Genomic DNA, 13,729 nt, shown 5'->3' on the forward strand with positions numbered 1-13,729 from the left:
GCCGCTTAAACAGAACAGTTGCCTGGAATTTGGTTGGGTTTGTATTCAGATAACGTAAAAAAAAACTGTCGGTAATCCGAACTAAAATTTCCGCATCGCCGTGTAAACGGAACCAGAAATGGAACTTCTTGTGAAATCCACTGGCATCAGAATCAGCTTTTTACGGTTCCGGCTGTTTCGTTCTTGTTTTTTTTTTCTTCCTCCATGCTTTTTTAGCCTTGTTGGCCTCGCAAGCCTTGTCTCGTAAGTGGTTAGCCGTGTTAGCGCAACGAATGCAACATCGCAGTTCTTGTTCCAGTTGTTCGGTCTCGATTCTAGACTGGGATAACTAGCAATGTGAAGGCGGACATTGCTGCATCCGTTGCGCATAAGCATAATGGATCGGCAATAGCTATACCATTCTCCAGGAAAGATGCATCTATACTTGCATCCAGCGTGGCATGGAACATCCAGCGTGCAGCCTGGGATGACGTATCACGTCATTACGCGCCGTTATATTTCATAGGTCCCAACTGCAAATTTAAAATGCCACCAGGACTCCCCAAGCGGGTACAAGCAATTCTACATCGCATGCGGTTGAATGTCGCATACACGCGCAACTTCCTCTTCAAGATAAAACAGGCTACGTCGCCACTCTGCCCACACTGTGATGTGTGAGAAACCCTGCAGCACCTGCTCTGAATGTGCTCGATTCAGTGCTCAAAGAGTATCCCTCGCAGTGACTTTGGGACTGCCGCTTTCCTTGGACATGCAGCTAAAGGACGTTTTAGGACCATGGGCTTGTCCCAAACGTGCTTTACGGGCTACCAAAGCTCTGATAGACTACCTGCAACACACAGGTCTAGATCAGTCGCTGTGAATAACTCGCCGTATCTGTACGCATCAACTTCTTGAACATCATCGCCATCATCTTCATCACGTCATCAACTCGCGTAGCAAGTTAGGAATTTTAGCCCAGCTAACATCGCCAGACCTCATTAAAGATCGCTTTCTCTCTCTCTCTAGACGCCGAGGCTACAGGGCTCACCTCCTGTCGCCTCGTTCGTGCCATCGTTGTGCTATCCGTCCTTCATTACCACGTTGCCGTCTTCTAAATTCGGTGGCTCGTAAGCACTCGCGAAGTTGAGGCCTCTAGCCTCCGTGAAGATGCAGTTGCAAGGACTCAAAAAAAAAAAAAACGCCCACCTCCCCTCGCGGGAACCCCTGTGTAGATGCGACGCATAGGGGGTTCACGTTGCAGCGTTGGACAGCGGAGGAACGGTGCTGGAACGATGGAGCGGAGCGGCGCAGGCACCGCGTTTTATAGCGCGCATAACGGTGAGGGGACGCGCCGGCGCCAGTGCGTCTGCCGCGGCTATGACGCAACACAATTCACTTTAATCCAATCCAATCCAAATCCAATCCAATCCAAGCCAAGCCAATCCAATCGAATCCAATCCAATGCCCCTCGCGAGACAGTGTTCGCTATCGGAGAGGAGAGGGGGTGAGCGGCGGAGAGCGCAGCTGGCGCGGTGAGGAGAATGGGGGAGGGGTGGACGCCGACGACGCCGCCGGACGCAGGGACAAGGCGTGTGAATGAGATGCCTTCGCATCTAATAATTGACGCATTTTGTAGCGCACAGCGACTGATTGTTGCCAAATCAACTTTGTGAATGCTGTGCCTACGCTTCTTGTAGTTTTCTTGCTTTCTGAAAACTATCAACTACAGTCACTTTCTAGTGGCTATAGAGTTCCATGAAATGCCCTTAGAAGTGTGTACGCACATAAATTTGCACCCTAGAACATTTCTCTCAGTAAACGGAACTCCTGTTAAACGGAACTAAATTTTCCGGTCCCTTGAAGTTTCGTTTATCGAAAGTCTACTGTAGTTATATGCTGACCTGTCATGGTTAGTCATAGATTGGGTTAAAATTCAGATTGATGACGCCAGGGCGTGTGGCGTATCAAATTAAAGGTCTCAAACGTACGTCGCAGGCGTTACACAAACGGCGAGATGCCATTGGTTGCGGATGAACACAAAATCACACGGAACCTCGATGCGACTCCACGCCGCTCATGCGTCGTGCACGTACGCGCCGCCGCTGCGCCCTAGCTGTCGTCAAGCGTTACCGCGCATGTAATGCTTGGCATGAGGGACAGTACGATATGGATGAATATGACGATGACTACTACTAGGACAGTGCAAAGCGACGGCGAAACATGTAAATAAACAATTTCAAACGTGCAAATGCATGATTTGTCCTTCAGCGCTCACGTAAAAAGAAGTCCTGCAGCTTCAGTAGTATCGTTCAAGCCTTGCGCGACTTAATGCAAGCTTCGCCAGTTTTTTTTTTCAACACGACATACGTAGTGCTCACAAGGACGGGAGATACAGTTCCTTGCAAAAGGAGAAAGTCCACGTCTGACGTTATGTTTTCTCTGCTATCTATTATCGTTGTTTGGATGTGTTAAATAAAAACACGAAGTTGTCTGCTCTACGAGTACTGAAAACTTACTACAGTAGCCGACCGTTTTTTCGGGCACCAAAAATTCGGACTTGCTGGATATTCCGGACTTTCCTGAGGAACCGTTGGTTGTCCCACAGGAGTAATGTATATTAATAGCGAATATTTCGGACAAAATAAAGCCAAAAGTTCGATTTTTCGGACAAAATGTTTTGCTACAGAGCCACGGTGCGACTCCAGGAAGACGCCATTTTTAATCCTAACCACCTGGTTTGCTTCGGATCGGATGGGGATTGGCTTGACTCCCGGCGGGGTAACCAATCTTGAACTTTCGCGATATTTCGGGAGTTTGCTGCACTGGACAGCAACATAGTGTCACGCTCGGAGCTAACGGACGACGAGATCGTGTGGAAAGTGAACGCGCTGCCACAAAGCGACTCTGACTCCAACGAAGACACTCCCGACCGCATGCAACCGTCAAGGCAAGACATTGCCAACGCTTTGGCGTTGGCAGTGTTCGGTCGGCTACATTATTATACTAGGCACCATGGCGCTCGCTGCCCTCGCCGTGATGACATGTTTGGATATGTTAAAAGTTGGAAAAAGGAAGGGATATCTAAAACAAAATCTACCTTTAGGTGTTTTATTTGATGGCTGAGGGCTGCAAAAATAGCCAAAATATTTGTGTAGGAACTCTGCGCGTAACAATTTAAAACAATGAGGTGGGTCTTTGCTTTTTTATTCCGTGGAAACACGCTTCTAAAAAAATATTGGAGTGTTTGATGCCCAAAATCAAGTTACTCCTGTTATATGAGACAGGCAGAGCAATTTAGACCACCTGGGAATCTTGAACATGCGTCCAAATCTTGACACATGGAAGTTTTCGTTTATCGTCTACATCAGAAAAAAAAATTTGGCTCCAATCCACGCAGTGAAGGTGGTTGGAAAGCAAAGCTTTAAACGACACCCACAACAATTGCCCATGCGACGTCACTTGAATTCACACACGTGGCTCTACAAAGAGTGAAACCAGAGATTCTGCGAGTTGTTACCTGGAATTCCCGGGGGCGGCGTCTCGAACGCAGCAGTAGCGTCGGCAACGGCCGGGCTAGAGCGGCGGACACCGCCGCTGTAGCCCGGCCATGAGTGGGGAGAGAGAAAACGGAGAGGAGCGTCTTTCCGATGGTGAGGCAGCGGAACCTAGCCATCCTGATGTGCTAGCTTGGGGCTACACCACCGCGCGACACAAGCGCAGACACCGAAACAATTCGGTATGTGAGCTTAGTGATTCCCATTTATAATGATTTAAACTATAGTTTAGTAAGTTTGAGAATGGCGAGAAAGCTGAGGGAACTTTTGTAATCGCTATTTATCAGACCCAGTTGCTACTTTCGCCTTTTCTAATACCTCTCAAAACACAACCGAATTGGTAATCACCAATTTAGAAAACGGAGTCCCATTCGTGGCAAGCAGTGCGCAAAAGGTAGCGTTTCTCTAGCGGCCAGATGTCTGTAAGTGGTTTGTACATTTTGTTTTCCCGCTCTATAAACTAATCCTTAACGTATGTTTGCCGTACGACCACTTAATTCCGTCGGGTGCGGGTTGCCCTGGAGTTTCTGTCGAACAAGTTAATCAAGCCGTGCGAAGGCACCGCGCAATGGACGCGAAGCTGCACCAAAACAGGCCCAAAACATTCGTCGCTAAAGCAGACGACAAAGCCGTACCGCCGACGCCGCCGCTGGCGAGAAGGCACTTCCGCGCGGGGAACACCGGGTAAGTGCGCTCCCTGAGTGAAACCCTCCGCCCCCTCCCTACCCCCGCCACCGCCTCCGACGCGTTGGGAGTTGGTTGTCCCGCACGAAACGAAAGAACCGTTGGCTAGTAGAGCTAGAAAGTTTTGCATCAAAAAGGCCACTGGGTGCAGTGATCCAACCCGCACCCTTGCGGTCAGCAGCCAACGTCCACCGAGCAGCTCTTGGAAGTCATACTTGACAGAGGTAGAACACTTTCCAGGTTTTCAAATTTTTAAAGCAAACTATGAAATGCAACAAGTGTGCAGATTTCGGGTGTCGGCCTCCACCGTTGCTCAGTGCAGCAATGGGGCGGCTAGATTGGCTTTACACAGTCGCAGCAAGGGAAGGGGAAAGTAGATGTTCCATTTCGCGCGCGGGCACCCGAGAGTAGGCCATTTCGATTGTTCAGCCTTGCACTCAGCTTGTGCTACCAGCAGTGGCGTATACCATTGCAACAGAGGTTCGCATACCTGTCCTCATGTTGTAACGACGAAGAGAGCATTGACGGTGTTGCGACCTTTCTGAAGGGGAAAGTGCGTGAGAATTTACGAAGTGGGCTAGCGGGAAATAGAAAAGCCCCGAATGCTGTTGACCGCAAGCTACCAACAGTCGAACCGCTTCGCCGTGAACCTTTAACCGTTATTTCTTTTTTCGGTTCAGTTATGGTTCGGGTCCCCCATGCTAAAAAAAAAAAAAACGGTTAAAATTCGAGTTCAATCCGGAAAAAATACCGGTTCGGTTCCGGTTTCTGGTTCTGTTTGATATGAAACCCTAGCTGATGGTATCGCTCTCTCAGCTTACTTTCAGCGTTTCGAGAACAAGGCTAGTGAATGCAGCAGCCCTGTTCCAAAACGCTCCCTGGATAACAAAGTAACCATATCGCGTCTGAACTGTGGATGTCCTATTTGACTCTGTTGCCCTCTACACCCTTTCATTATTATTGTCACGGGCACATCACAATATTTAAAGTACTACTTTCAAAGCAGTGTTTCACGTGGTGTCAGCATAAAGGAGTGGGTCACTTGCCATCACCGTGCGTCCCTTGGTTCACTTACTGTGCTGCCACGATTTCTTCTGGTTGATGACGCGTGTGGCTTTGGTACCATCCACTGATCACAATGCCGGGTTTTTTTGCCTCATGGGGCACGTCACGCTTGCATTATAAAAATTCCCCCTAATGAACAGTAGCGGGGAAAACGCCATGTATGTATTTGTAACTAGGAATGAGGAGCTCGTTAAAATTAATGCAGAAAGGAAATGCTGGCGTGCAAAAAGGATTAAGGAACGTGCAAAGTGAAGTAATTTGGCTGTTTTTTTTATATGTTACTAGAGGAAGTGGAGAAAAACACACCCAGTATGGGGACCGCACTCGGTAAACCTTCGTGTTACGTGTCTGATGCTCTGCCAAATCTGCTACCCGTGGTGCTGTATTCAGAATATTCGTGGGACATTTGTAATTAGAGAGCTTTAGTATTCCGTCTTTTCCGTCCCTTTCGTATGTACAGTCCGTACCGGGACTCGACTGCGCCTCCGGGCGCGGACACGGCGAGGATGCCCGCACCCAACCGGAACTAATGCCCGAGCATGGCAAAGCGTAGGCGGAACTAAGCCATCATACCGGAACGAATGCGCAAGTTCCCAGTAGGGTCCCGGTGCGGACGGTACATACGGAAAGGACGGAACAGCCGAAATGCTAAAACTCTCTCTTGTAACTGAGGAAGCCAGCGTCACCAGGACAACTGAGTGTGAAAAGGATTTTTAGCCCCTGATCTGGGACTTGAGCATCTACAGCCTGTCAAAGGCAATCGACTGGTGGGAAAACCCCTTTTATGCTACTTTTAGCAGCAAGGCTGCCAGAACCGAAGCCCTCATTAAGCGTGTAGCCTAATGTAATATGTTACTGAACGTAACAGTAACTTGTGAAACTTATTATGATGTGCCAGCGTAGTAATGATCACAGTGATAATTCTCTTGCCAGTCTGGCGCGACGAAGGTGTAGCTTGGGCAGGTGGTGGCATGACACCAAAGTTTCCAAAGGTTGATGTTCGAAACGCTGAGTCACTGTGCATCTCTGGCCGATTGCGATGTAAATGAGCAGTTTATTGTTTCCCTGTGGTCGTTGCCGGCGTGCGTCACTCCCGGGGAACTGGCTTGGTAGCTGCGATTGTTGTCACTGTTGACTCCGCAACAGAGATCGCAGCAAAGGCAGCTGTTGGCAGAACTTCAATGCAAGGGTCAGCGTGAAGTATCGGAGCCCCCGTGCTGTCTACGCCCGTCTGTTTAGCAGGCGCCACACAGTCGTTACCGGGAGCAGGTTCAGAAACCGGTGATTGATGCGAAGCCTGCAACGAAGGATGGGCGCCCAGGGTGAAGGAGGTTTTCTTTCGGGGGCACAAAAATGCACAAGGCCCGGAAATATACCGGGGAATGTTTCGGGATTTTAGAATTTGTACTGCGTGAAGAATGAGTTCCTGAAGGTACTTGAACGCATAAGTTAGATACCTTTACATCTATGGTTAGTTGACGTACTCTGTTTTGTTTTAAAGGAGTACTAAAACCAAAATATTATTTTCCTTTTTTTTTCTTTTATCGATGCTTAATGGACTGGCGAACCCGAAACAGTACTTCAAATACTTGAGCGCCCAATAATTTATTAGACTGAACGGCCTGAAAATTGCCCGCTTCGGTTTCTCGCGTTTCCACCGCGGAGGGCGCGTATGACAGAACCACGGCATGACCTCACTGTTTTATGCGGGTATAAAAACACTGCGGAGGCCGGTGGAGGCGTTGTTTTGACTGCCCAGCCGCCTGAGCTGAGCGGCTGAGCTGCTTGAAGCAGTTTAGGCCTACCATTGAGGTGTAAATCTTATGACCGCTTTCAATAAAAGTACTGATGGCGACATCTATTGCGATTCTGGGATATATTATCAACTTCTTGCCCGCGTGTGGAACTTTATTTCTGGCAAGGGTGCCTTTCTGGCAGCGGTTATGCCTGTTGCTCTGGCTTCGCGCATGAGTTCGTGAACGCGCTAACGCCCAGTCGCCGCTCGCCGGTCCGGGTGTGTGAATTGATGTCATGAGTTTCTGACGAGCGTTGGAGGCACACGGCCACACGGCTGCGTCACTTCTTTTCCCTACCACAGAGCGATGTCACGCTTATGCCCATCTGCTGGGCGCTGCTCCGCGTGCTGTTCCGTCGGCGCGATAAATGAGATCAAATTGAAGTATGTTCCACGCGTTCAAGGCCGCTCATATTTCAGCCGGAGTATTCTGTTGAGCAATGGAAGCGAACTGGGCAATAATATTAACACCGAAAATTGGTGTCACTACGCCTCATGGACACATTGCTAGTTTTTTTCACCAAGTTAATTTATAGCTTTCCGCATTCTAAAACAAACCCAAATATTTTTTCCTTAACTCGTACATATCTCGTACATATTGTAAATGACCCTAGTATTTCGATGGGCACATGTGCCCGGATTCGGGCCTGTGCTTGGTAGGTACTATTACACCCAAGCTAAAAGTCTGACTGGTGCGAAGCAGAAAGAGCATCTTCGGGTGCTGTTTATTTTCATACGAGTGAACCATCAACTTCAGACAGATAACCAAAAAGAGGGCACACATGGCTCTTGGAGCCTGCGTTCGTTTACTGTTAAGCATTGTTTTATTGCTACTCTGTACTACTCTTTGATTCATATCAAATGGTTTCATCGGAGTGCCCCAGTTTCCATTTAAATTTACACAGGCTTGCTTACCATTTCATGTGCCTTCGTGCATCTGGAAGCCTCGACAGGTCTGCGTTGAAGAGGTATTTGTGAATGCCCAGCATGTAATCTTCACAGTAAGTAAACCATGGTAGGCTCCGGACATCAAGGTTGACTAACTGTAACAGAAGAGAGTGACACTAAGCATATCCTGTCGTCGTGATCTCAACTGCCTGTAGTCAAACGTAGGTTTGGCGGGATGAATATATAATGATACCGTGCGTACAGGTAGAGACAACTGTGGACGGAATGCGGCATTCAAGATGCAGTCATTCCATTGCGAACGGCTGCATAAAAATAAATAAAACTAAACGTGCGCATGCGTGAGAGCGAAATGGTTATTGTTTGCTCCACTGGATTGTCTCAGAAGCGACGCGAAATATACGCAGAGACACAGCATAACAACTAGGCAGGGAGTAATAGATGTGGAGCCTATAGCTAAAGCGCTCTGCGGGAAGAAAACTTGCGGGATGAAAATAGTATACAGTCAAACCCGGCTATAACGAACCCGGATAGAGCGAATTATGCTGTATATCGAACAAAAATAATACAGTTAGGGAAATACATGGGAAACATATTGCTTATAACGAAGTTCACATCCGATATATCGAACTCTGCACGCCTAGAATGGCCGCCGAAATGCATGGTCTCGGAGCGGCGATTGAGGTGTGGATTGGCCGCGACCACGGAGCAAGAGTTGCGACTGAGACATTGCGCCTCGCAAGGAGCGACGTGACGCCCGACACTTTCCGTGACTGTTTCCGACGTGCGGGACTCGCGACGGAACCCACGCAGTCAGCGAGTCCGGACCAAGACAGCAGCATCGGTGGTGAACTGTGGGAAGAGCTCCCCCACGTTCCCGATGGTGTCGCGAGTGAAAGCCGTCCGAAGCTTATAATGAAGCGCTTTCGGCAGTCGATGTGCTTCGCCAATGCTTCTTAGATTTTGGAGGACGCGGACTTGAACTGGTGCAAACAATGTTTCGTGTAAAGAATGCTATGCTAGTTGAAGCCGCCAAAACGAAAGTGAAAACAAAAATCACCGCTTTTTTCTTTGCGAAGTAGGCAGTTCAGGCTGAAAGTAGCTTTATTACTGCAATAAATGGATTATTTTGGGTATGGTAATGGCTACTTTACTGTGTTCGTTTCTGCATGCGGGGATGGTGCAGTTGGGGAGGGGGGAGGGGGGGGGGGGCTCTCGCGGATTGCGAGCTTGTAACGATAAGTTCGTTATAGGCGGGTTCGGCTATATCGAACTATTGGATATATCGAACTAATCGGGGTGCATATTGCAATTCTCTATAAACGGGTTCGACTGTACCTGCTTGTCCGCCGGAGAGAGGCCATCCTCAAGCGCCACCATGTTGTTCGATGGGAACAGCCAGCCATGAGTTGTGAAATACTTGACGACATCCAGGTTCTTGCGAGATTTATAATAGAGGGGCACAAACCTGCAAGGTGGTGGCATTAAGGAAAACTGGCTCGCTGGAATTGGTTAAAGGGACACTGAAGCGATTTGTAAACATTGCGGGATTACTAGCGCGAATTGTAGTCCGGAGTCTATAGGCCATGTTTCGACCACTCGGAGCGCGTTTACGCGAATTTATTTAGTAGAAAAATCAATTCGAAAATGCTGTCCTCCTCTGTGCACCGTCACCCATTTTCTGTGGTGTTTTCGTGGGACGTCAGAAGGAGATGAGCTGGCAATTGGCTGCGCTAATGCAGGGCTCGCCGACCTTCCGACAGAGTCAGTCGGCCCAGCGTTTAGTCCGCCGGCCGCCGACGGGCGGTAACTAAGCCACAACACGTTTGTGAATGGAAAAATGTGCCTTTCTTCACTTTGTTAGTTTGTACACTGTATCAAGCTCCGAGTCCGGGTCGCTCCACACAAGCGCTGCACAAGTGCACATGCGACGCTTCGATAGTAGGAAAATCTAAGGCAACTTGAAGGCGGGAGAAGAGTCAGCGATGTCAATATAGGTACTAAGGAAATAAAATGAACTGAAACTTTACCGTACAGCGCCGAACTAGGGAGCAGGAAGCACTTTTTTGCGCTGGGTGAACAAGTACAGCGGTCAGCAGCACGACCACACATCTGTGAACGCTTTTCCGTCTAAGAAATGCAATTGCTAGACGTGAGATATTGTGGAACTTTGGGGGACGCTTACTGCACGAGCGCTACACAACAAATAGTCAACTAAGGTACTTGAAATGGTAAAACTAAGTAAAAGTGTAAACTGGTTGTACATTATATATATCATATATCCAACCACGGGTGCGTTGGCTTGTGGCCGAGTGGTCTGACGCGCTAAGATTATTGTTCTGCAAGTTGCAAGTTCGAATCCCCGAGGGTACAAGCTTTTTTTTGTAAGTTGATTTTTTCGTTTGCGGCCGATGTTTTCTAAACTGAGTTCACCATTTTTGGGCCGTAACGTTCACTGCTCCACGAGAGAATTCGGAGAACGCGCGGACTGACAATAACGCGCTAGTGAGTTCTCGTTGGCGTGCTGTTGCCACAAGCACCGACTACTTGCGGGCAGTGGGCACAGGCCAGAATCAGCAGACCCTTGGCCTGGTGCGAACACGCTTTTTACGATACAGGCATGAGTGAGGCAAGCTCGGAATATGCGGGAAAAGCGCATGGCATTTGAGCGTCTGCGGTGACGCGGAGGGCGTTCATCCACTGCGTAGGCCTCGGCTAGTGATTGCTACGATTCCAAGCCGTTCTGGGAGGCTTATCTTAGGCATTTTACAGCCGACAACATGGCAGAAGCGCGGTACGACGATTACTAAGATATCGAGAATGTCCATCCAACGATGCCATCGAATGTGTTTTACAGAACCGAAACCGAAACTTGTTTGAACGCTAACCTTGGACATCGTCCAATCAAGGTGCATCTCCTCCTGTCGTCACAGGCTTTAGTTGGTGCGGCCGCCACAGATTGCGCATGGTAGTTTTTCGTCTTTCCCGCTTTATAAAATAATTACCGACTTATCAACCAGATAAACGATGAAAAGTGTGGTAATTTGAGCCAGTCTACGCAGTGCAAGCAAACCCGGGAGCTTGACAAATTCCCTTCAGTGTCCGTTTAACTGAATTGGCCGAAGTGTATATTCGCCAAATTCTATACTTCAAGCTGATCAAGTAATTGAAACCCCTCTCTATTGTCTTCTAAAGGCTGTATAGTTAAGGTATAGCATTTATTTATCGCCCAGCAGTCTGATTCTTTCGCATACCAGCGTGCTATAAGAGAACGATTTCCAGTACCTTTGGTCGTAAATATGATAGGGGAAGCAGATCAGTCCAGAGGTGTGGATCGCAGATAATGTGTACATAAGAGAGAGCGTTGAGATTACTGTGCATCTATTGTCGCGACAGGTAGATGTGGGAGGACTCTTGAAATGTGTAAATTTTCAAAATTTTAAATGTTGCTAAGATTGTATTTTCCATTTGGTTGCATTCACAGCTCACTGCTGCTTGTAGAAATATCCAGCTTTTATTCTTTCCGATATACAAAAATTTGTATGAAGCAGTGAAGTTGGCTTGGACCTTGCAAAAGAGACACTCGCCTCATTGGAAACATGCTGAGAAACTCGTTTCTTTCTAACAACTTCAGCCAATTTCAAGTGCAGTACACTTTAGGGGTCCGGCTTGTCGTCGTTGCTCATTCGCTGTCACGCTGCCTACTAGCCACCGTACTCACGCGGCGTAGCGGCGTAACGGATCCAAACAAAGGCCTCGATTTAGCCTTCCGGCCAAGAGTTAACAAGATGCTCGAACAAGCGGTTTATTTAGTCATAACCGTTCGGAACTACTGAACCGCTGGCACTTGTCATGCATCTCCCCATTATTTAGCGCAAAAATACTGCAGGTAAATTCGAGGCAAAATCTGTGTAATTAACGCGCAGCGGCCGCGTTCATTTAGTTTAGCCATTTAGTGATGTTGGGTTGGTTTTTATAAGCGAAAAAAAAAATGGCCACGGAATACAGAAAATTAAAGCCTTTCCACTCAATGTGAAAGCTTTCGGAAGTGCAGAGCAGTTATTCGCCATAATGGTCTGTAGCGCCGTTATCTGCTCACTGCTACCACCCAATGGAATTCAAATTTCTCGCCTTCGCAGTGCTCGCGCGCCCCCTGCCTGAACCTGCGCCAGCCGGAGTTCTGTTCTTTTTGTTCTTGCTTTTCCTCCGGCACGTGCCGGCGTTGCACTGCCAGTTTTAAAGGCGATATAGAGTCTTTGTTGGGATACTTAAACCCAGATATTTTGGCCTGTCTGTATGTCTGTCTGTCTGTGACTCGATTCAGCCACCCGGCCAAAGTGCGATAGTATTATATACTCACAGCCAAAACTAAGCGTCTAAGCCCGGTTTATATGTTCATACTTGTCAACATTGTTGAACAAGAACAAGACATTACGCAAATATAAGACAGAAAATTTATACACAAGGGATATTTACAGTATTCCTTTGTAAAAAACTCATAGATGCTTGATTTTCGCGAAATGAAATACTACATCCACTGCAGAAAAAAAAATCACACTGTCACCTGCTGTTGCCCGCGCCACTATAGCTTCTGGCAGCATTTAAAAAAAAATGAAGCGCCAGCAGTTACGAAAGGTTCCACAAGATAGGTTCCGCGTTCTGGTTGGAATGCACGTGGACAACGCGGTTCTATAAACGCTGAAGTGGGGCGCCTCGATTTATGCGCGTATTCGCCGTACTGCAGCGCTGGCATCGAGGAACCCGGCCGCCCGGCCTATAGCAGTGGAACGCGGTAAATTTAAATAGGCCTGAGCAAACCTTTAGTGTGTTTGCCTTGGGAAGAGCGCGACGGAAGAGGAACAGCACGGGAGCTGAGCGTGAAAGCAAAGGGAGGCATGTAATTGGCATACACGTCTTTAACTGGCAGCGCCCGCGTTCATTTATTTGGGAACGCTCGTTGGGATGGTTTTTACGCCAGGAAGCGAAAAAATTGGCCCCGTATCTGCTCCTTCGTTTGCAAATGTCGGCAAAGACTATCGTCTTTTGTCAACATTTGCAAACGAAAGTAGCAGATACGGGGCCAATTTTAAATGCAGAGCATTTCTGTAACTCACGATGTCACCCGCGTTGACGTCCGTAGTCGTAGTCCGCACCCCTCTCCCTACACTATATAAAAAAAATACTACCCGGCGCCTGGTTTCGATCCCTCGACCCTGCGGGCGGAACGCAATGTACATGGCGCTCTACCCACTGCGCCACAAAGCCGACACAGAATGGGAGGCTACGAACGCGCCTTACATCCTTGACTCATTCAAACTACGTCAAGAAGTTGCTGATACAAGGCATTCACTACCACCAACTCCCCAAACACTAAACGTTAACGCAATACACCCACCCCCTATGCGACGCATTTACTCGGGCCCATCTCCCCCTCGCAGGGAGATGGGCCCAATTTTTTTTCGCTTACTGGCGTAAAAACTATCCCAACGAGCGTTCCAACTAAATGAACGTGGGCGCTGCCGGTTAATGACGTATATTTTGCCTCAAATAAAATTACGGACCACGAAAATGGCAATATTAGGTTGTTTCTTTTTCGGTAGCAGCCGACATTCAGTGAGTTGTTGTTTAATTACTACAGTATTGCAAAGATATACTACATAACACCCGGGGCTCCGTGCGGCAGAGAAATAACCCAAAATTGCTGCTTTGATCATTCGTAAACTTTTGCCCTTGACGGTACCTACAG

The 13,729-nt window shown here is 48.1% G+C and overlaps 1 protein-coding gene across 1 annotated transcript in view; it reads right to left on the bottom strand.

Annotated features, from left to right (window-relative positions):
- Window positions 1-6,348: 6,348 nt before the first annotated feature.
- The window catches only part of LOC144174622 (fatty acyl-CoA reductase 1-like), a 54,187-nt gene continuing 46,806 nt past the window's right edge, over window positions 6,349-13,729 (bottom strand). The window contains exons 10-12 of the mRNA XM_077703399.1: window positions 9,322-9,451; window positions 7,993-8,120; window positions 6,349-6,579 (exon numbers count right to left, since the gene is read on the bottom strand). Of these exons, the coding sequence (XP_077559525.1) occupies window positions 6,504-6,579; window positions 7,993-8,120; window positions 9,322-9,451 (334 nt within the window). The 3' untranslated portion in view covers window positions 6,349-6,503. The remainder of the gene's footprint in view (window positions 6,580-7,992; window positions 8,121-9,321; window positions 9,452-13,729) is intronic.

Source organism: Haemaphysalis longicornis, unplaced genomic scaffold (assembly GCF_048455015.1).
Source record: "Haemaphysalis longicornis isolate Haplotype H1 unplaced genomic scaffold, Haemaphysalis longicornis Haplotype H1 scaffold_3, whole genome shotgun sequence".
In the NCBI taxonomy this organism is placed as follows: Eukaryota; Metazoa; Arthropoda; class Arachnida; order Ixodida; family Ixodidae; genus Haemaphysalis; species Haemaphysalis longicornis.